This window comes from Chelmon rostratus, chromosome 10 (genome assembly GCF_017976325.1).
Source record: "Chelmon rostratus isolate fCheRos1 chromosome 10, fCheRos1.pri, whole genome shotgun sequence".
Taxonomy (NCBI): Eukaryota; Metazoa; Chordata; class Actinopteri; order Chaetodontiformes; family Chaetodontidae; genus Chelmon; species Chelmon rostratus.
In genome coordinates, this window is record NC_055667.1 from 18,473,072 (window position 1) to 18,495,430 (window position 22,359).

The following is a 22,359-nucleotide window of genomic DNA, read 5'->3' on the forward strand; positions in this document are numbered from 1 at the left end:
TTACCCGTTTGCTCCAACCTGTTTCCATAACATTGCCGCTTTCGTGGATCCCCTCTGTCTCATTCTCTCTCTCTGCTGTCTTTAAAAAGCAAGAACCAGAAGTTGTGTTTGCGGCGTGCTGCTACATGCTGCTGAGGATGATCAGGTTTGAAGAGGCAGGACTGATACGCACCTATGAAGGTTTGCAGCATCATAACAACAAGGCCGGCTGTTGAGATCCAAGGCCTGTCTTTAATCTTATCTCAGCTGTTGATCCCCTGCTGTCAGTCTGCAGCGTGTTATCTCGGCTCTCAGACAGTTTTGATGGAGACTTGAGACGTGATCCCCGCTGTAAGTGAATCATTCTTGCGGTTCCCATCTGTTTGAAGGCAGCCTTCTTGAACTCCACTTTAAAAACTGTAATTCTTTGCCTCACTTTCTGGTTGAGAACACTTTTTAGCATATTAGCTAAATCCTCTGACAAACTTGCCCAGCTAGCGTTTCTGAAATAGTGCTCCCTCTCAGCACAAAATTGTGACAGCAGCATCCATTGGGTAACTAACTGAGGAAATTCACACAACAGATTAATTTAATGAATCTCCCTGTGGGGCCTCTTGTCTGTCAGCTATCTCCCTACACACAGCTCTGTACATCTGATGGATAACCCCTCGGTTACAACGGCTATTTCTGTAAAAGTGGGTGTCCCATATATGTTAATTAAAATTAGGTTTAACACAGCAGAGAACGCAGACATATAGGTCAATGGATGTCCCGTCTCCTGGTCTCAACTTCGACTCACTGGTCTGTTTGTGTGCCACATCAACCGCACAAGAAACCCTTCAATTTCAACCCTCAAGGTACAAATTAGTGGTTATTAGACCCAGTGGAAGGGCTTCTCCTTTTTCCACTCCTTCATCCAGATGCATGTAACTCGAGACGAGAACGTGCTGGTTTCTCGTCTTGTGTTTTTTATTTAGAGTTTCGTCATATTAGCCGGCTTGTGATGACACACTCCTCCCTGTGTTCCAGTCTGCCACTGCAGCCGAGGGAGGCAGGCAAGACGGGGACGTGTAGCTCATCTCCGTCTCATTGCCCGTGGCCATCGGCTCCTGTGAAAGAGGGGACTTTAATCACAGAGGGGCCCTTTGTGTGTGACGGCGAGGCGGGCAATGACATTTAACAGAGGCAGCCAGTCAGAACTGATGGCATGCTCACGTACCGACTGAAGCTCGCCGCTTGATGCTTTCCATCAGCGACGGGGAGGATTCAGGCCGCTCGAAGCTTCAGTGTTTTTACGCGTGTTGCCCACGGGAGGAAAAAAGATACAATGGCCACATTAAAATAGCTGCTCCCCGTGCATTTTTTTTTTTTTTAGAAACATGGCACAAAGACGTGTTTTGCCTCTGCTTTAAAAGTGAACCCAGGGGATAAGAGCAGAGATCCTGCCATCTGGAGCATGTTGAGTTTGGTATTCCAGTATTTGACAGGAATAGTCGTCCATGTTTAGTCTGTGTTAAAATATTTTTGGCGCGTGCAGAATTTATAAGCAGTATCTCTGTTTATCTGGGTTGGTGCCCACGTCATTCACGGTTGACCCTCCTCCCAACCCCTCTCCCTCAAGCTTTCACTCGTCCTTTTAGTCTTTACAGTCGTAACAGCCCTTCTTTCTCCTCTCTGCCTCCTTTTTTCTTCCTCCATCCTTTGGCCTACTCAGCTATTAGCACAGAGCAGAGGGAGCGGCAGGCCTGGGTTCCTCTGGTTATATTTAGCAATGAACAGATGCAGCGCACTGGAGCAGAACATACCGCCTCTGCTCGCCTCAGTGTATGTGCCTGTGTGTGTGTTTGTCTGTGACTCTTCCTTATACCAGTTCTCCCATCATGCACTGCTGACTCTGACTCAGCAGCACAGCACTGGAGAACTGGGTCAGAGCTGGCCTGCTGCCTCCTCATATAAACCATCCATACATTTCTGTTCAACAGAAGGTACCAGAAGGTAAACCGTGTTTGAAGGGAGCAACCCAGGCACTCTTTTTATAAACTTACTCTTTATTATAATGTCCAGGGCCGTAACTAATGCTTCTTTTCATTATGGTTACTTGATTAATCTGTAAAATGTTAGAAAGTAGTAAGAAATGTGTTAATATACTCAAACTGCTAACAGTTCAAACCCCAATATCAAAGAACACTAAGAATAAAATGCAAGTTTTCACATTAAAGAAGCTGGATTGAAAGAATTTCTGGCATTTTTTGCTAAAGAAAATATCTGAAAAGACAACAAGATCTACTGATCTGCAAAAAAATGCTACTACTTGCTCATCATCATCATTCCAGTAGTGTTAAATGTTTCTTCATTTCTTTTATTGCATCACATGGTGACAGCATGAGGTTTCTTCTCCCAAAAGTCCAGAAAAAAGTTAAAAGTAAATGGTGAAACTTCTTGCTTTAAAAAATGGCAGGTCACTCGAGTTTTGAATTTTGGAGCTTCCCATAAGCACATCAGTGCACCAGCCTCTGTGACCTGTGCTCTCAAATATATCACCAGGAAGAAAAAAACTAAATTTGACAGTCAAAGTAAAATTCTGTTGTGTGGTCAACAGTGACGTCACAGTGCACTGACACACCCTGGCGAGAAGAAAAAGAAGATTTCCAGCTACTGTTAAAAAACTCTTTAACTGCTTTACCTCTGTCAGCTCAGTTTCTTACCACAGTGAAATTACCGGACACCATTTGTTGCCTGGAAACGCTTCGGGGTATGATCAGAAATAAAGTAGCTGCAATTTATGTTTGATAAAATGATGCACTGACTTTAAAGGAGGAAAACACTTCAGCCCCACTGAACGTGGCTTTGGACTGGGAATAACATGAAAGCAGTTCTGGGTGCGGCTGGTTGTGGAGGTAATTATAGAAGGAGAAGGCCGGTCCAGAGCTTTACGACGGACCTCTCTGTGATTGTTGTTTTTTCCTCTCCACCCCTGCCACGCTGATTGCAGGGCTCATGGAAGGCACCAATAAGACGGCGGCTGTAAGCGGTGAAAAGAAGCAGCTGAGATCGCTGCTTTTGTTTCTGTGCGCGAGTGTGTATGTGCTTAATTGACATGAGAGCAAAACAAGCCTGTCCCATGTCTAATACCATTATTATCATGTCTTCTGTATCAGCTGTCATGACCTCTCAGCCCGGGTAATGGCTGCGTAATAGCTGGAGATTGAGGCTACTTCATCACACTGAGTGAGTCGAGTGAAACCCACCACTGAGAGGAAGATTTGATTCCTGGCGTTCACCTCTCTCAGACTGCCCCTCCTTACATTGGTGGATAATGTAGAGTTAAATGCTCTCATCTGTAACTGGAGAGTCCAGTGTTGACTGACGGGATGTCCTGAGACCCACAGGAAGCTGCTGAAACAATGGAATTTACTGTTTAAGAAGCAGCATTTCCAGTTCCTACTCTGTGGCCATTATTTAGAATCAGCCAGAGGAAATACAATATTATTTGTCCTCTGGAGGAAATGCCGTCTCTTTGTGCTCAGTTTGAGCTCTGGGTTATCGGCCCGAGGCGGCTTTGGGAGCCGTATGAGACGATGACAACAAGGGCAATTTAAATATCTCAAGGTTGGCTCGAGAGAAATAAAACTGTAAGGGACAATCAGTGTGTGATTTTTGTGGCGTGAATGTGTTTAGTTTGCCACAGCAGCGCGCCAGAGAGGTTGCAGAAAGGATGCAGACAGAGCGGAGCCTTCATAATCAAAATGTGATAACAGACAAGCTCGTGAAATCCCCAACTGGCCCCCGCTTTCATCTTTTCTTTCTTCTGTGCAACAGTGCTCTGTGTAACACTGAGCACATCTGGATGTACTGTCCAGTTTGACATTTTGGGAAATAGATTTATTGGCTTTTTTTTTTGCAGAGAGTGAGAAAATATGATTGATAGCACTCTCATGTCTGCACACTGTGTATGAAGCTAGGGCCAGCAGCCAGTTAAGATTATCTCAGTGTAATGAGTGGAAACAGGGGTACACAGCCTGTATCTGTCTGCCTACCACCACCTTTAAAGCTCACTAATTAAACACAACAAATAGCACCCTGTGAAACCACAAATTGTGGTTTTTACCCTTTAGTTTGTGTAAGGATTAAACAAACAAGACAAGACTTCATACTCGTGTGCTTAAAATGTAGCTGGAGCTGAGCTAAGCTAACCAGCTTAGCATAAAGACTTCAAACAGGAGGAACGTTAGTTTGTGTAAAGTGTGTAAAGAGGACAAAGACAAATTGATGTTTTAGAGGGGGTTTTGAGCCGGATGTTTTTTTTGGATGGGGATCATTGACTTCTTGGAGTCACCGCTGGTGAACAGGTTGCCCCAGCCAAGAAATAGACTGGCACAAAACCCCCAGCCCCCATCACATCCCCACCCACCCATGACAAAAGCCGCAGAATTATTGTTTTTCTTCAGATGCATTAATTAGTGAGCTTTGAAGGTTCTGGTAGGAGGATTTTTTTAACCTTCAGGGCAGTTAGCTATTCCCCCCCCTTTCCGGCCTTTAGGCTAAGCTAAGCTAACCAGCTGCTGGCTTCATATTTACGGTGCACCTGACTGTTTCATGGCCAAACAACTAGACAGTGTCAATCAGTGTCAGCCCAACACCCTCTGGTGGGGATCGAGCCTGAGAGGTCGCCTTGTCTTGCACTGTTATCCTCTCTGTCATCACTACAGGTGGTGTTTCATTAGGTAGACTAATGTGTGTCTATGTTTGTGTGTGTGTGTGTGTGTGTGTGACTGACTTCCAATTACTGCAGGATTGTCTGTTCCCCTCTACCCCAAAGTAAGGGCAACCAGCCTGTCATTTAACACCTGATCTGTGCTAGCGGCAACTTCCAGGGGAGCGAGAAGCACACACAGACAAGCCTGACACACAAAACCAGAGCTCTTCTCAACATGTGTCGACCACGTTTGCACTGGCTCGACACATGCATACAGACTCTTGGCAGGCATCTTTGTGGGTTTTTCTCTCCTCTCTTGCACCAGAACACTCCAGGAGCTGGGTGGCGAAACCAAGTTGATTTCCCTTTGGTGATGTTTGTGTCTGTTTTGAATCTGTTTTGGTGTAAATAGCTGTGAAACAAGAGTTGGTGCGAGAATGTTTCCATTCTCAGTGTTGCCTTGCTCATCTTGTAATATGTATTTTGATGACGGTAATTAGTTACCTACCAATTGCAGAGTAGCATTCTCCCAGAGAGCAGCTATAATTTAGGGATTTTTTTCTGCTGTGACCTGTTTAAACATACACATTCATGTGTGGTCCGTATCTTAAAAGAAAACATCTGTGTTGATATCTCATGAAACCCATTAGACTGAACTGTTACAGTGTAGCTGCAGGTTGTTTATGTCTGATGTTGACTGCCAATGTTTTGTACTTTTAGCTGCATTACAAACATCTTGGTTGGCAGTGTTGGAAACAAGTACTCATATATTGTGCTGAAGTAAAAGCACACTGTTGTAAGTAAAAGTAAAATCTCAATAATACTTTAGAAATTCATCAGATGTTTTGTTTGTAAAATCTCAATCTGAAAAGTACCTCTAGCTGTCACAAAAAATGCAGTGAAATAAAAGCACAACATTACATGAAATTGAAAATCTTAAGTACCTCAACATGTATGTATGCTTCTTTAGTTGCTTTCCACTGCTTGGTGGTGTAATGTGGAAAAAAAAGCCCTCCTCACTCTTCTTTCAGTCGCTGATATTACAGCCTGTTGTTTTGAATCTTTAGATGAACTCTAACTGCAACCACAAGAGATTAAGAACCACATCTTTGAAGTCCCAACTGCAGCTCTGTTATTATTTCTTTTCCAACCTCATATGATTGAGATCCACCACTAGGGGGCAGCAGCCCACAATGACCACACACGTTTCACCTCACCTCACTGGTTGGCTCTGGGTTGCCGTGGTAACGGGGTCTGCGTGAAGCAGACTTTCAGTGGAGAGGCTCGGAGACACAGAGGGCAGTGTTGAGCCGGAGGACGGGAGATGAATCCCAATCAGCAGCTGAGCAGAGCTGTACACGCACACACACGCACACACACACACACACACACACACACACACACTCACTCACATGGACATCTTCTCAAAATAATGTTTCTTCTCTGTAAGCTGTTGATTTGATTTGTCGACTTGTTCGTATGAATAATCAAATACACCCCAGCCGCACCTGCTGTTTGGATGTCTAGCTCTCTGGTTTGAGATGGTAACCACCTGGCATGATTGACAGGTAGTGGCGGTGACTCGTAGTGACGGCAGCTGTTATGTGGCGCTATAGGCTGCAGCTGCTTGGCAATCTTCTGCTGATACCATATGTTTGTGTTCTTTTGCTATCTGGCCTTTATGTTTTTGATGCAGAGCGTTGAATCTTCTCCACGCGTCACCTCTTTTACAGCAGCATGAGCTACAAAACATCCCAACCTTTGAAAAACAACTCAGCCTCTCCAATTAAGATCATAGTTTTCAACTCATTTTCTGCGTGTATGTCTGTGTTTTCATGTTCACCAACATGTATATGACAGAACGTGTGCACCACTATCTCTTTAGATGTTTGACACCACACACACACATCATGCAGCCCCAAAATGAGACAGGGATGCATAACTAGATTTAAGGTTATGTAATGCTGACTGGAGGCATGGAGGATGTGTATAATCCACTCTTATTTGGGTTAAACCCATCTCTCTCTCTCACTCTGTGTCTATCTAGAAGAGGACAGAGGCCTCACATCCTCACACATTCCCTCCTCTGCCTCATCCAGGGCTGACTGTCACACACAGTCTTTTGCCAGCCGGCTCCACAAACATCTCGGCTCCCAGGAAACATCTCCCAACGCGCTAAATTCTCTGGTGGCTCGGGTTCTCCTTGATGGAGTGATTTCACTGTTATGAAAATCAAGAATATCCTCTCCAAGCTCTCAAATGATCCGTCTCATCTTCTAGAGGCAGACTGATTGTCAGCTACTTTCAGTATTTTCACTGACAGAATAACATTGCAATCATCATCTTTTGGTCTATAAAATGCCAAAAAAACATGACAAATGCGCTTCAAGTTTCCCTACAGACCAAAACCAATAAACAATCAGGTTACTATAATAGAAAACTAAGAAAGCTATTTACAGTTTAGATGCTGGAAATAGTGAATGTATGGCTTTATTTTTGCTTAAAACATTACTTGAAGCAGCACTCTAACTTTCTGTTGATCGAATAATCAAAATTGTTTCAACTCAGATGCTGTGCTCGTGTTGTGGCTCTCTGGATGGAAGTGTTTGTCATTAGGTTGGTCCAGACTGAAATATCTCAACAATTTATGGAATAATGACTTTGATGATTCCTTATGCCAGGATCAGACTACACGATTTTCTTGTCTTTGACGATGGTCACCATGTCAGATCTAACGATCACAGTGCCATAAACTTGTCTTGGTCTGTGACTGGCAAGACTACACGTCTGACCCCGACCAATCACAGCACGTCTTATTTTACGATCACGTACGAGTTCGGATGTCATCGGGGAGGCAGGGGAAGCAACTGTCAATCAAACTGACAGAGTTGTGTGTGATGCTGGCGGTCTTGTTTACCAAAACAAAAAGATAAGAAAGCTTTGGATGCGCTATAACATTAAAAGCAATACAACAGGTGGTGTAAACTTCAGCCCATTCAGTCATTATGTATACATCTACTGGGTAGAATCAGGATAACAATTATGACAGGTACAGCAAGTTTCATGTATAATAATTTATTCCCCTAGTTATTTATTCTACAGGGAGTAGCTTGGCTGTGTTGGCTGCATTCAACAGGCTACTTTTATGTTCGATCAGGAATTAGTATTGATAAGCATATTCCCGCAGTGAGGACCGGGGATAACGTTATGACAGCACAGCCAGCTACTCACTGGGCTGATGAAGCACTTTCCTCTTTTTTATTATCCCACCTGACAGCCACAACCTCAGCATCCCTCCTCCTACTCCTCGCCATGGTAACCTGACTACCCTCTGGAGAGAGCACCTGATTGGTACACACTCAGGAACGTGTAATGGGAGATGTCACACTAGACGTGTCAAGACAAAAAAATTCTGACATGCTAGTCTTTTCGTCAGGGTGTCTTGGGGGCGTCCCACACTCACCTGCACCACAGGTCGTTAAGCATGTCACACTACAAGGGAGAGACGCCCGATTGTTGTTCACGATCGGCCACAATGCTGATAATTGGTCAGCCACGACAAAGCTGTCTAAAAATCGGAAAAGAAAATTCCTCACCTGTACTTGAGCTAACCCTACTTTGCGTGTCATGCTAAGTAGCTGCATGCTGACATGCTAAACTAAGATAGGGACATAGTAAACATTATACCTGTTTAGCATCTCATGGTGGCATTGTCATTGTGAGGATGTTAGCATTCATCTCAAAGCACCACTGTGCTTGAGTACAAGCTCGCAGAGCTGCTAAAGTTGCTGCTTGTCTCTTGGTCTTTTTTCTATGCTATCATGGTTTTTACAAATTTAAATATACTGTTTTTTATATGTAAAGATGCTCATTTGTTATTTTTCTCTTTATATTTCTACACATTGTTGTCATTGAAACCAAAGGTTACTCTGTAAAAGCAGGAAGTGGTTGGATTGTTGTTTTAATATAAATGTGTTTTTAGACTATTTACTACAAAGACATAAGCAGCATTAATACCCTGATATTGATTATATTGATGTGTTCTATGAAAGAGTTCTTTGAGTGGTTGCTCGAACATTAACATATTCTCATACAGGCCGTCATTTTATTCACTGTACCTGCATCAAAAGCCTATTGTGTTTAAATATCAGCACATTTCAAGCTATATTTAGTTGGAACAGACAGCTGCGGATTAGCAGACACAGTGTATGAGAATGTCCAGCACATTCCCTGTAACAATATGCTGTCTCTTATTGTATACAATACAAGGATCTCCATTCAGTACACATAGTGAATTGAACAATTCGCCATGTGTATTGTTCAAAATCTGTGGAACACTGCAGCAGCACAGTTGCGGAGCTGAGATAATATCGCCTGTTTTCTCACCACATCTGGTTGTTTTTGTAAGATTTTAAGCTTTTATTTGTGTTTTGTTTTTTGTTACTTGCTGCTGGGGAACGACTGTAAATGGGTCAAGAAAAAAAAACTCTGTCTCAAAGTCTCAAATACCATTTAAAACAGATTTTCATAAAGCTGCATGGTATAAGAAATGAGAGGAACTTATTTTTTATCAAGCAGCTGAATATCAGTATGGTTTTAACTTTTAATTTGCAGAATGCTACAACTATAGATATTTATTCACTGAAGCAGCACTTGTGATTAAAAAATCAGGGAGACAGTAAGTAAACGGTGTATGAACTGTACACACACACACACACCACAGTAGTGTGATTGTAATCTCTGATCCACACGGCTTTAATCCTCATAAATATTGAATATTTGATGACTTTCTCATTGATGGAGCATGACACCTGGGTGGCCCGCCCTCTGCTAGTTGTACGTACCCACAGCGGGGGGGGGTGTGTGTGTGTGTGTGTGTGTGTGTGTGTGGGGGGGGGGGGGGCATCTGAGCCAGCAAAACTGACATGACGGTGAATGCAAACACTAATGTATGTGTAACATATTTTATTTTTGATGAGGGCTGTTCATATAAATCACATCACAGCAGAGATGGAAAGTGAGCAGCGAGAGGATGCACCGATTGAATGCTTGTATATGTTAAATGTGTGAGTGTGTGTGTGTGTGTGTGTGTGTGTGTGTCTGTATGTGTGTGTGTGTGCGCGCTAGTGTGCTGTTGTATCTGTTTTTCCTTTTACAATCTGACTGCTGCTTGCCTAGCAGGGACTGTAATGATGGTCGTCAGCACTGGCTGGTTGCTAGGTAACAATTACCTGACTGTGCTTTGCTTGCACTGAATTACACAGTGGGCTGTGTGCATGTGTGTGTGTGTGTGTATGTAGAAGAACGGAAAAATACAGCAAGTAGACTACCAACCAGTGTCTCCACTACTGGCGAAAAAGTGCCCCACAGCAGCATCAGAATCGTGGCTATAATGATATCAGCATAGCTGTGCTGCTGAATGTGATTTACACCTCAAAATTATTATTATTGTCACCTTGCTACAAATGTCTGTGTGATGAACGCATCAGGGCTGTTTTTGAATTATAAATGTATTAGTGGCTGATTTGGTTTAGATTTAATATTTCATCATCATCATGGAATTCCTGTAGATGCCTGTGTGTGGTTGTCTTTTGGGACTCAGTATTTATAGCAACATCCACGGGGGGAGGAGGTGGATGTGAAGCTGGGGCTGACAGATGATGATGTCACCACGAGGCCACACCTCAGGGCAGATGACAGATACTCCTCTGCTTTAAGACCATTTTCACTTTCTCAGCTGCTACACTGATGCTTCTGATCTGTCTGTCCTTGTCCCCAACTCGCTCAGCAGCACTTACTCTCCGGCTGCAAGCACTTCCTGCCTCCTTCCTGACTCTCAATCCCAAACCTCAACAACAGCCCTAACTCTAACATTAAAGGAATAGTTCGACATTTTGGGGACATGTTCACTTTCTTGCCGAGAGGTCGATGACTGCATTAATACCGCACTCATGTCTGCACAGTGAATATGAAGCAGCCAGTTATCTTAGCTTAACATAAGGACTTAGGACTTAAGGAGTTATTTATCAACTGTATTTTTCTTAGTGACTTTGTACATGCAACTTAAATTTGCACTGTGAATCTTAATTCCAAATCTATTTTATTCTATGTATTATTTCTATTTTCTTTTTCAATCTAGTACAGTACTTTTTATACACATGTTCATATATTTTTAAAATAGTCATATGAAAGAGTAACAAAATAGTGTAAATTATGTGTGTGTTGTGGCATGTGCATTACTGCTGCAACACTGCAATTACCCTTAGGGGATCAATAAAGTACTCTAACTTGTAATAGTTATAGCAAAGCAATATCAAAGGAGCAGGTTTGTGTTTCGATATCAGCTGTTAAAAATATGTTTGCATTCCCAAAGAATGTGGCTGAGGTCTAGCTGATTCATTTCTCTCTTGTTCTCCTCCTCCTGATCTAATAACGCTGTTGAGGGAGGTGTGGGTGGAGGCTGAACAGTCCTCTATAGCCCTGTATCTCTCTGTATTTGCGAAGCCACACCCACTTTAGGGTGATCCAGTCAAATCTAGAAAATCTCTAACTCTGTCTTAACCTTGTCCACAAATTCCTCTTCACACTAAAATGTGTCACATTACAGAAGCTGAATTCGCTCTATCTGCCGTTTCACTGGGACTTTAAACCATGTTATAATCCCCCTCAGTATCCACAGCACACTGACCCTGCCATCCCAGAGCACAGAGCCAGGAGAAACTCTTCCACTGTGATCGGAGGCCGTCAGGAGGCCATGCCACCTCCCCCAAGAAGTGCTTGCCAGCTCTTCCAGACATGGATGATATATTTGGAGATCATTAAATGGTCCTAAATGAGACCCTGGCGTGAGAGCGAGCTCTGACCATCTGGTCCCATTGTGAGTGCCGGGACTCAGTTAAAACTCAGCCAGCAGCATCAGCACCTCTGATTGGACGGATGCTGAGTAAGCTTGAGAATTGCAGCCAATCAGAGAGTCTTACAATCAATTACCCAAGCCCACCTCAATCCCTGCCTTTCTCTGTGAATTAACCACCCTGTTACACACTGTGTCTACTTCTATGTTGTACTCAAACTGTCGACTTGGTTTATTTTTTTGCCATTTGCTCCATTACTATCCAATGAGTTCAATGAAAGTGTTTCAAGTTTGAGTCAAAAGTGCTGAATTTTTAGCAAACCTAGCTGCATGGCTCTAATAGCTGAAATGCATAAAACACACAAAACAGACTAACTGTTTTGAACTACATGGATACACATTGATTTGATTAAATGATTAATTTAAAAAAATATATATATTGTAATACTTTGCTCTGCTGCGTGGCATTGTCTTTGGTACATGTAGGCTATCTCGGCCTCAAGGATGGTAATGTCGCTATTCAGTCTGTCAGTCTGTCCACCACTTAAATCCAGAGTGAAATATGTCAAAAATAATTTGATGGATCACTAAGAACTTTGGTATAGACATCCGTCATCCACGGAGGATGACTCAAAATTACTTTAGCAATCCTCTGTCTTCACCTGTAGCGCCACCAGCAGATTATGAAATTTGGTACAGACAAATTTCCCAAATGCTGAACCCTTTGGTGATGTACTGACTTGTTTTGCCACACTGAGGTTCACTTTTGTTGTTTTAAGATGTTTTGATATGTCTCAACAACTATTGGATGGATCGCCATGAAAGATGGTACATAAATGATGAACAATGACATGATGAACACTAAATACCTGCAAAACTAATGATCCTCAGCCTCAGGTAGACTTTGTGTTTATTGCTAATTAGCAATTAGGCTGATGATAAACATTATACCTGTTCGATATGAGTCAGCATGTTTGGAACACCACTGTAAGAACGCTAGCATGCCGATGTTAAGCATTTAGCCCACTCTGTTTAAGTACAGCCTCACAGAGCCACTAGTACGACAGTCGACTCATTGTCCTGTTACATCATGTGCACTTAAAGGAAATTAATACATGTTCAAACTTGACTGCATTCTTTAACCACATTATATGTGTGTGTTAACACTAAACAAATACGCGTGTTTACTGCAGGGGCCCTTGTTTCTTTGTTTTTCAATTAAGGACGATAAACAAGGTCTGCCTTGTGTTCTTCTCGTCTCCGGGAGCATTTGAACAATGGAAATGTCATGGCCTTTCACAAACTTACTTTTGGTGAATTGACAGCATGTAAACAACAAAGAGACAAGCAGGTTTTGTGATGTCGAGGTTTGTTTACTTGAGTTTTTGTATGTCTGCTGTTTCCAGGTCACAAGCTCAACAAGGACCTGAAGCACTACCTCAGCTTGAGGTTTCAGAAGTCTTCCCCCGACCACGAGCTGCAGAAGACCATCCGAGCCAATCTGTATCGCCATGCTGTGCCTTGTGAGTAGAGATATTAGTAATGATAATAATGTGATGGTGGATGCTTAAACCAGGACATCTGGCTGAAGAATGGTGTCTTTAACCCGTCTTTAGCATCGTTTCTTCAGCATTACCCTAATGACCCACTTTCTTTTGGCTTCTTTCTCACTTCTTTCATCTCCTATTAATCTCATTCTTCCCTCTCATTCACCCATAAATTATTACACTTGGTTTCCCCTTAGTCATTTAAAATCCTCACCAGCTCTGATTGCAACAAATTAAAAGAGAAACAATTTCCAAGCACCATGACTGTGATTTTTGTTGCGTATTACTGTCTGTTAAAGACAATCGTGGCTTGACTGCGCCAGAGCACCATTTTTGCAGCCGTCTCACATAGACGTGAAGTATAGAAAAAGTATGTCCCGAGCCAAATACCCAGCGCCGTGCCAGACTCCACAGCTGGGCTCGGTTACGTCACAAACAGCTGGATGTACGGTTGGGTGACACAGTCCAGCTCTGCTCAGTTCAATTTCCTGCTGTACTCATGTCTTGTTTGTGTTCGAAAAGGGTTTTGTTTATGTTGTGACGACCACAAAGCTTGAGGCTTGAAGTGTTTCAGTAAAACGACACGCTGAATCTATTGGGGTGGTGATAAGAGAGAGTGTGTGTGTGTTCGTGAGTGTGTTTGTTTTTGAGGAATTGTGTTATCACACATATGCATAGATGATTTAATCAACTAGGACAGGGATCATCATTCCCATCAAACACCACTTCCTCCTGTTTCTACGGCCTGGGCCTAGGCTGTTTGTGTTCGTTTGCATGTGTTTGCATTGCAGTGCTCCCTAATGAAATGTAAGTTCTACACTAGATTCATGTATTTTTCCCTCCTCCTGTCTCTCCTGTTCTTTGCTTTTGCACTCTCTGCCTTTCTATCTCAGCTGTCTGTCCTTCTTTTGCACTCGGCCATGTGACCGGTAAATCCGCCTCTCTGAGCCTCCCCCGGTGCCCTGCCTGGGATTATGATGTTCTGATATATTGAAAATAGATTCCTGCCTGATTATGTGATGAACATGTTGGGCTCTTCCGAAGATAACAGGACGATGGAAAGGCCTCTGTGCACAGAGGACAGACATTAAACATTAAAGAGCATAGACAAAAATAAAAAAAATGCTGAATATGTTGTAAGGCATTTTGTAAATCTGGGGGGACACCAGATGCGTTTTGCATTTCTTACTTTTCAGTTTGTTCTTTAAAATCCTTAAAATTACTAACATCCTGAATGATTTCACCTCTTTAGTTCAAACATCTCTAAAATAAGTGAAATACCTGATACATCCACCTCCTCGTGCCTCTAAAAGTCCTTTACATGAGACAAATAAAAGAAGAAAACATTGTTGTTGTAATCACACAACTTGTGATGAGGGGTTAGAAGAAGACATTTCTTCATTTTGAGGGGTTTTAAGCCAAAAAAGGGTTGGACCCACATACTGTAAGGGTTCCTGATTTAGACATGACTGTCAGGAGATTCTTTGAAGCCCTTCTAGTTGCATTTAACAGTAGCACTTGCATATAGTTACTTGCACTAAATTTAGCAGATAACAATAATAACTTTGTTCAAATATGAAAGATTTATCATAGTGGATAGATTGGAAATGTGTTCAGTGTGTTTCTAATGAACGAGGTCATCAACTTTAACTTTCCTGAGAAGCTAAAGTTAAATTAGGGCAATCACCTTTTGGTCAGTGAGGGGTGAGATTATAGATAACTGAAACAATGTGTGGCTCAGGAGTCATTTCCTTCAGAGTTTCGTTGTGTTTTTTCTGATCATCTTTAAAAAAAGCCTCATTGTTGTCAGATCTGCTATTCTTCACTCTGTTTTCTGGAGCTGTAATGAACTGTGTCCTTCTTTGTAATGATTTAGACTGATTCACTGACAAGAAAGTACTGACAAATGTCCAAATGTGCAGGAAAAAAAAAAAATTTCAAAGCTCAACAACACTGCAGCCGTTTCACCGTTTCAAAGATGCTTTGCGCTAAATGCTAACATCAGCACAGAAGCATGCCCACATGCTGTTGCTCAGCAGGTATTATGTTTGCTGTGTTAAACTGTGTTAGTTTATGGGGTTTGCATGCTAACATTTGCAGTTGAGGCTGATGGGAATGTTGTTCGTTTGGCAGGGACAGTTGTATTTGGTCATAAGTCGTGGGATCACCAAAGTTTTTATAATTCATCCTGTGGGTTTATCGAAGTCAGCAAGATTCATCCTCTGGGACCAATAAATGTTTAAAAAGAATTTCAAGGCAGTCCATGAAATTGTTTCTGAGAACATATATGAACTGACAGCAGAGCCAGGAGAGCCACACCTATTAAAGAACTGTTAGTATGACTATGTCTGCAACAACAGTTACCTGTGGGCGAAGTTAATAGTTTAATCTGTGGACCACTTGAAATTCTACCTGCTGTATTTCAGTCAATGTCAAGACTGGGCATTGCCTGTTTTGGAGGAACACTATAAAAATATTAGTCTCAGTCGATGTTCAGCATTGCATTTTGTTTGCAGTCACCTGAATACATTTTTATGGAAGAAGTGCCCCTGATTACTCATTAATTGGAAATATTCTACTTGTTCTGGGTTGTATCTCCAAATAAAAGGTTCCAGTGTCTCTAAATAAAGCATCATTGAATGGACACCGAATGGACATTGCCCACTCTGTGGTGATAAATCATTGAAGGATCAGGCAGGTCATGAATGTAAAGTTACTCTGCAAACCCAGGAGTAAATTGTGTTTGTTGGGGACTATTTTCAGACCTGAATTTTTGTGCTATAGTGAGTATTTACAGCAGCAGAACGGCGCATGTGGGATTGGCTTAAAATAAACTACAGTGCCCACATTCACGATAAAACATGTCATCCAGTGAAACAGTTTGGCTCACTGATGTGTTTTTGGACAACAATGTAGGTTTATGGCACAAAGGAATACAATATACAGTAAAAGCGAGTGTGTGAATAAGTGTTCTGCTATTTGTTTACAGCTAGGACACAAGTTTAAAGGTACAATGTGTAAAAAAAAGGCCACCTGTCGAAGTTTGCTCCCAACAAATAGGGTGTATCACTGGTCACTAAAGCAGCTCACTATACACTTCGCTATTACTATCTTTCTGTAGCTGATAGCTACCGTTAGCTACTTAGCTCAGTTAGCTGTGGCCCTATTAGCTGACTGGAGTCTGCTCCGATCATGAACTGGGGCATTGTTGGTGTTTACACTGTGAGCAGTGAAATCTGGCTCTGCTACTGAAGAAGACCAGTTTGATTACAGGGAAAAGCTGTGAAGTGGGAGAGCAGCAAGAGGAAGGTCAGTCATCCCTAGCGTGGAATAGCAGTGTCTATAGACAGAATATTTTCACATCTAATTCTGTGATGTAAGGTTTCATTTTGACCAAACCAGAGTCGATGATTGTTGTAACAATGGACAGACAAGACACTAAGGAAAATTGGTGGATGAATATTTCCTTTCTTGACATTGTGTGAGTTTATTTTGTTTAATTGACAGAGTAAGAGTAAGTTAGTAGTAAGCCGTGTTCTAAGCGGGATAACGTATAGTGAGCAGGTTCCTACGGAGAAATAAACCCCACCGCTTCGCGTCGGGCTTCTATGTCATTCTGAAGAAAGATACATTATCCCTTATTTAGACTTATCTCTGTAAACAAACTGAAAAAAGGGCAGTCCATAGTAAGGCCAGCGCCATCATGTCCATGATTAAATCTTTAATAACCTTAGCCCGTGGGTCATCTTTGGCAAATTTCTTGGATTTTTTGAAAGCCTCGCCAACGTGTGTCAGTCCCGGTGGCTTCTTTGCAGCTGACTTGCTAATGTTAGCGTCTTTAGCAGGCCGGCCATCCTCATACGCTTTCCAAACTCTGTCCAAGTGGTGGTTCTGTTTCAGGTGGCTGACCAGGTTTGAAGTATTAAAGCTCATGTAATTCCTCCCTCCTCGTGGAACCCGCTTGGAACATTTGTTACGAATAACCAGCGAACAGTCTTCTTCGGAAACTTTGAAGTCTGAACTCTGTTTTCATAAGCACGCTGTGCCGCCTGCTGCATTCAAGGTGTAACGTACATTCCCCCGTTCCCTCGTTTGGTAATCGTTCTTTCGGTCGGCCTTTTTAAGTTCATGTTTCTATTTCTTATGTGTAACAATCTAACAGACTGTGAAAAACATAGCTAGCAGTCATTTCCTGCTGGCTTTGTGGACGCAGCACAAGTTCAACAGGCTGGCTTTGTAATGTTGCTTTGTAAATGCATCACAAATAAAGAAACCCTCAGAAGAGTGAATGATGAATGAAAGGATGCTTTGATGCCTTTTTATCTTTGCTAGTTAACGTTAGCTAGCTATAGACTGGAGAAAAAAAAATTAAATTCACTATGCTGCTCAAAGGCTACAGGCAACTTTCACGCTGGAATGCTCTCTTGCATGTTACTCAATGTGTGAGCTGACTTCGTGAATCAATCAGCGCACCTTAAACGTCGATATGACAACGTTGACCACTGCATTTGCTTTTATTGGCTCTCTTTAATGACATATGCATTAGTGATGATTGGATCATCAAGCACTTCAAAGAAATGTACATGAATTTCAATCAGATCATGCAAGCTGTGATCATTGTATTTCCTCACTTGGAGAAAAAACGTGGCCGGGTGTTGCTCAGGTGCGCTCAGGCAGCACTGCACCTACGTTTCTAAGGATTTGGAATGAATTATTTTAATTTGATTTGCTGACATTAAGAAAAATATGTAATATCACCAGGCTTATCCTTTTAAATAATAGGCAAAATTTGTTTTCACTGTGTATTTTTTCTGGTAATGACTAAAAAAGGCAAACAGGGCCACAACACTTCTACACTGAAATGTTTATAGTGCTACCCCTCCTCTCCCTCTCTCTGTCTTTCTTCCTGTCCCTCCCTCTCTCCCTTTCTCTGTGACCTACTATCGCTGCCACCTCCTGTTTATTGTCTCTCTCTCTCACACACACACACACACACATGCAAATATTTCCTTGGCATGACAAGGCAGAATGACAAAAGCAGTCAAATAAAAGCCACACTTCTCAGCCCTCTGTTTCCTTTGTCTCTGTGTCCCTCATGTCTCCTCCCCCTCTCCTGAGCACATGTGTCGCTCCCTCTCCCCGTGCTTGACTCGAACAGGTGCCTTTCCCCCTCCACCACTGGCCGAGGTGTTTTTTTTTTTTCTTTTCGGCATGTGTGTTCATAGGAAGAACCCCCCCCCCCTTTTCCTCAACCCATTCTCCTCCCCTCTCTCCTTCATAGCTCCGCTGCTACAGATGGCCATTGTTATCATGTGCAGCAAATGTCACAATTGATAGAGAAGTCGCCGTCTCGTGGGATTCATTTCCCTCTCATGTCTACAGCTGCTGCTTGGGGATGAGGGTTATCTCGGCGTTATCCCAGCGTTTGAGCCACAGAGCGAACCAATCCTCCCTCCCCCCACCTGATCTCTCCCTCCCTCTCTCTCTGCTCTCTTCCCTGTCGACCTCCTCTCTTCACTTCAAATCCTCCAGTGAGTGTCAGCGTCCCTGTGGCTCGGCGGTGGCTGCTGCCTTCCTCTGTCTCTCTCTGTCACACTCTAGCTGCTCCCACTGTCTCCCTGCCTCTGCTGCTCTCACCCTCCATCGCCTCCTCTCTTACTCTCCCTCTCTCGCTCTCTACTTCTCCCTCCCCTCCTCACTGTCCTTCACTTCCTCGCTTCCTTGTTTTCCACTCCACTGCCGATCTCGGGGAAATCATTGTTGGAGACAAATTTCTCTGTTTGCTGCTCACACAAAGAAAGGGATTACGGCTTGGCTCCAGGCTCGCTCTGCATCCAGGCAAGTGGCAGCTCCTTATTCTCTCCTTGCTGTCTCCTTCTTCTTCTTCTTTTTTTTTTCCACTCTCACTGCCATCCGCCATCCGATGCCTCTGATGTATGCATGGCAGAGCGTGTGTGTGTGGTTGATGCTGTGTATATAGGCTAAGGGAATCAGGGAAGGTGGGGGTAGGGGTGGGAATTATGTGAAGGGAAAGAGGGGGGCAGGCACACTCGGAGCAGGCACGTCCAACCCAGAGGGACAGATGGCCAGTAGCCCTGGTGCTTTTTCCTCTTTGGTTTTCTAATTCACCCTGCAGGCTTTGTGTAAGGCCCACTAGTACACAGACCTTCTTTTCAAGAAGCAAGAGATGGCTGCTTTCCTTGGCTGGAAGAGGGAGGGAGAGAGGGTATCTGTGTGTGAAGAACGGACATGGTATAGGAAAGGAGAGGAGAGGAGATGAAGGAGGAGGAGGAGGAGGGGGGGGTTCTGTAGAGGCAGAGCAGGGTTTTGAGAGGAGGTTAGGAGAGGAGATGAGGAGCTGAGAGGGAGCAGAGAGGGGGGTCATCAGCCTCGAATGGATGGAGGTCAGGTCCAGATGCTGCTCAAACAAAAGGGCTTCTCTGGGGGAACGGCAGGGGGAAGCGTGGCACTCGCCATTGTGTGTGTCGCTGCATTGCAGGGTGCTGCTGGGGAGCCTCATGCTAATGATGGCCATTCATTCTTGTAACGGATGAGTGGGCCCCAGCTTCTGTTTGCCTGCTTTTCACATACGCACGGCTCATATTTTGTTCATGTGACCAAATATCTGCTGTGTTAACACACGATTCGCTCTGGGAACGACGAGGGTTGGAAAAAGGAGCTCATTGAGGAAGCTGGGCAAATATGTGTTTTTTCTGCATAGTAATGATGTATGAGGACAGGTGCAGACTCTGTGTGTTTACATGGACTGTGTGTGAGAGAGGGTTATGTTTAATGCATGCGTTCATTGCCTTATTTAGCATATTTTACAGTCTCAAACAGGCAAACATTGGTTGTCACCATTAAAATGAATCCCATACAGGCCAAAAGGACTGCAGATCTTCCTTCTTGTTCTACTGTTGAGTGTGATTGGCGAGTGGGTGGAAGGTGGCACTGGAGGCTGTGGTCTCTGACATTGTTTTTGTCATTAACAATCTCTTCCAGGCCCGTTTCGAAGGCATCTCATGGCACATTATCCATAAGAAACCGTTGCAACAACACAGCCTCTGTTTCTGTTTCTGCACTTGGAGTTTAGAACAAGCTGTTCTTTGAGTCTGGTCTTACATTAACTAAATCGATCCCGATGAGAAACCACTGTGATCCAGCATAGAAAGTGTAGCTCACAGTAATATTATTGCTATTATAAGTCCTCATTCACGCTTCCATGCCATGTGATACAATTGTCTTTGATCTTGTGGAGGTTGTTGACAGGGTCACCCCAGAGTCACTCAGGTCAAGTTAAAGTAATCAGTCCCTGATTAATGAGCCACTATCTGGCCCCACAGCTGCAGAAATGCCTCTTCTCTTTGCATGGCTTGGGGGGGCTACAGTCCTTGTCTGCTCAGACCAGAGTGATACTTCAGCCAAACCGGGAGTCCTGTCCACATGGAACAAAACCAGATCTTGGGATTGTTGATTATAACAGGTGTGAATTCTCTCAGCTATTAACAGATTGATGTTTATATTTCAGACAGCTAGCTTGTGTATCTGCGTGTGTCCACTGTGTCACTGGAGTGTGATGATGATAACCCCGTCTTTGAGGTCAAGTCACTGAACTGTGCTAAGTCACAGCCTGGACAAAGATTCTTTGTAGTGATCATGTCGTATTTTGCTGGACTTGTCTGTGTGTGAGAGTCTTGTGATGGTTTGGATGTGGATCCGCTGTGGTGGCCAGCTAGCCCACATACTGTAGCTCATAAGTGTTTGCGAGCCTCGATGCCTCCAAGCAGTGAGTGTGATGACGCCAGATTGATCTAAAAACGGATATGCTTTAACTTTCTTCACTGAACTTTGTGTACATGTGGGTGCTTACAGTAGCTGCTGTTTTTCTATCATATTTACTCCACACAGGAATCATTTTTGCAGTATGTCTCATGCGGCCGGTAAAAGGTACTTTAACGTTTTTGCTCTTTGTTTGAATATGTTGTTGTCAGGATGGCTGAGTAGTGTGTTTAGCCATTTTGCAAATTGTATATGACATTCAGTGTGTTACATGAATGTTTTATTCATCCCCCCCACCATATTGCTGCCATTTTGTCAATGTAGGTAATCCCTAAAGGAGTAGTTTGACATTTTGTGAAATGCACTTATTCGCTTTCTTGCTATTAAGAGTTAGATGAGAAGATCAATACCGCTCTAGTGTCTGTCCACTAACCACGAAGCTACAGCCAGCAGGCAGTTAGCTTAGTTTGAAGACTGGAAGCAAGGGGAAAGCGGTGGCTAATTAACATGTTATACCTGTTTGTCCCTGTTAAACAAAGAGTAAACCATTGTTTTTACTCTGTAGTTTTTATATATAGATATGTGTGCTGGTAGGCTGACTTTTTTCCCTTCAGAGGTAAGAGAGCCAGGATAGCTGTTTCCTCGTCATTTTGCTAAGATAGGCTAATCTGCTGACACTGCTCCTCTCCTCAGCAAGACTGTATTTAAGTGTACTTCCGAAAACGTTGAAAGGCTCCCTTAAATGAAGAATTTCTGCACTGTGATTTCACTGGACAGGTTGACCAGTTGTCAGAGACTTAACAGGCAAATATTTGTATTTTACAGATTTACCAGAATCTGCTAAATCTGATAAAGCTCTGCGAGTCTGTATGAATGAAAGTGAAATAATCCCTCAATATACGGAGTCTTCGCTTCCCCTGTTTGACACTGCAAAATTGTGCAGAAGGATGTTCTGTTGGCGAGCTACAAATGGAGCTTAGCTTTATGTTAATCCAACAAAAACATGTCCAACCTATCCAACCCAAATCAGCTATTCCCCAGAAACAAGTGTTATTTTTAGAGTTGCGCTGCTATTGCTAACCTAAGTAGCCTAAACTATAGCGACAAAGGTCACTGTAAATACTCAAGCAGCGTGTTGACAGGTAACATCAGACAATGTCAGACATATTGCTTATTGCACATTTTGATTCCCTGTTAAATCCAACAGGATGAGACTTCGAAAAATATCTCCAGTTATATTTAAGGCAAAATAAGGCACAGTTACATTCAGATACTAAGCTACGACCAGTAAAGCTGCTATTTTCACTAGTTTTAGCTGTGATACAATGAGGCGAAGAGTGGACCATGTGAATCCAAACAGAAAGCTGCAGTCCTCTTCCCTCAGGGCAGCTCCTGGGTTTTGTGGTCAGGTTGCCTGGGCAGCAGTCCATGTCCATGCAAGTACAGGCCTGCACTGCCAGGAATGGGTTTTCCATTGGTCTTCCATTGGGCTCTTAATCTCCCAT

The 22,359-nt window shown here is 43.1% G+C and overlaps 1 protein-coding gene across 1 annotated transcript in view; it reads left to right on the forward strand.

The window, feature by feature from the left end:
• The window catches only part of LOC121612307 (membrane-associated guanylate kinase, WW and PDZ domain-containing protein 1-like), a 99,128-nt gene that overhangs the window by 21,316 nt on the left and 55,453 nt on the right, over positions 1–22,359 (forward strand). Inside the window, exon 2 of the mRNA XM_041945111.1 lies at positions 12,935–13,051. Within this exon, the coding sequence (XP_041801045.1) occupies positions 12,935–13,051 (117 nt within the window). The remainder of the gene's footprint in view (positions 1–12,934; positions 13,052–22,359) is intronic.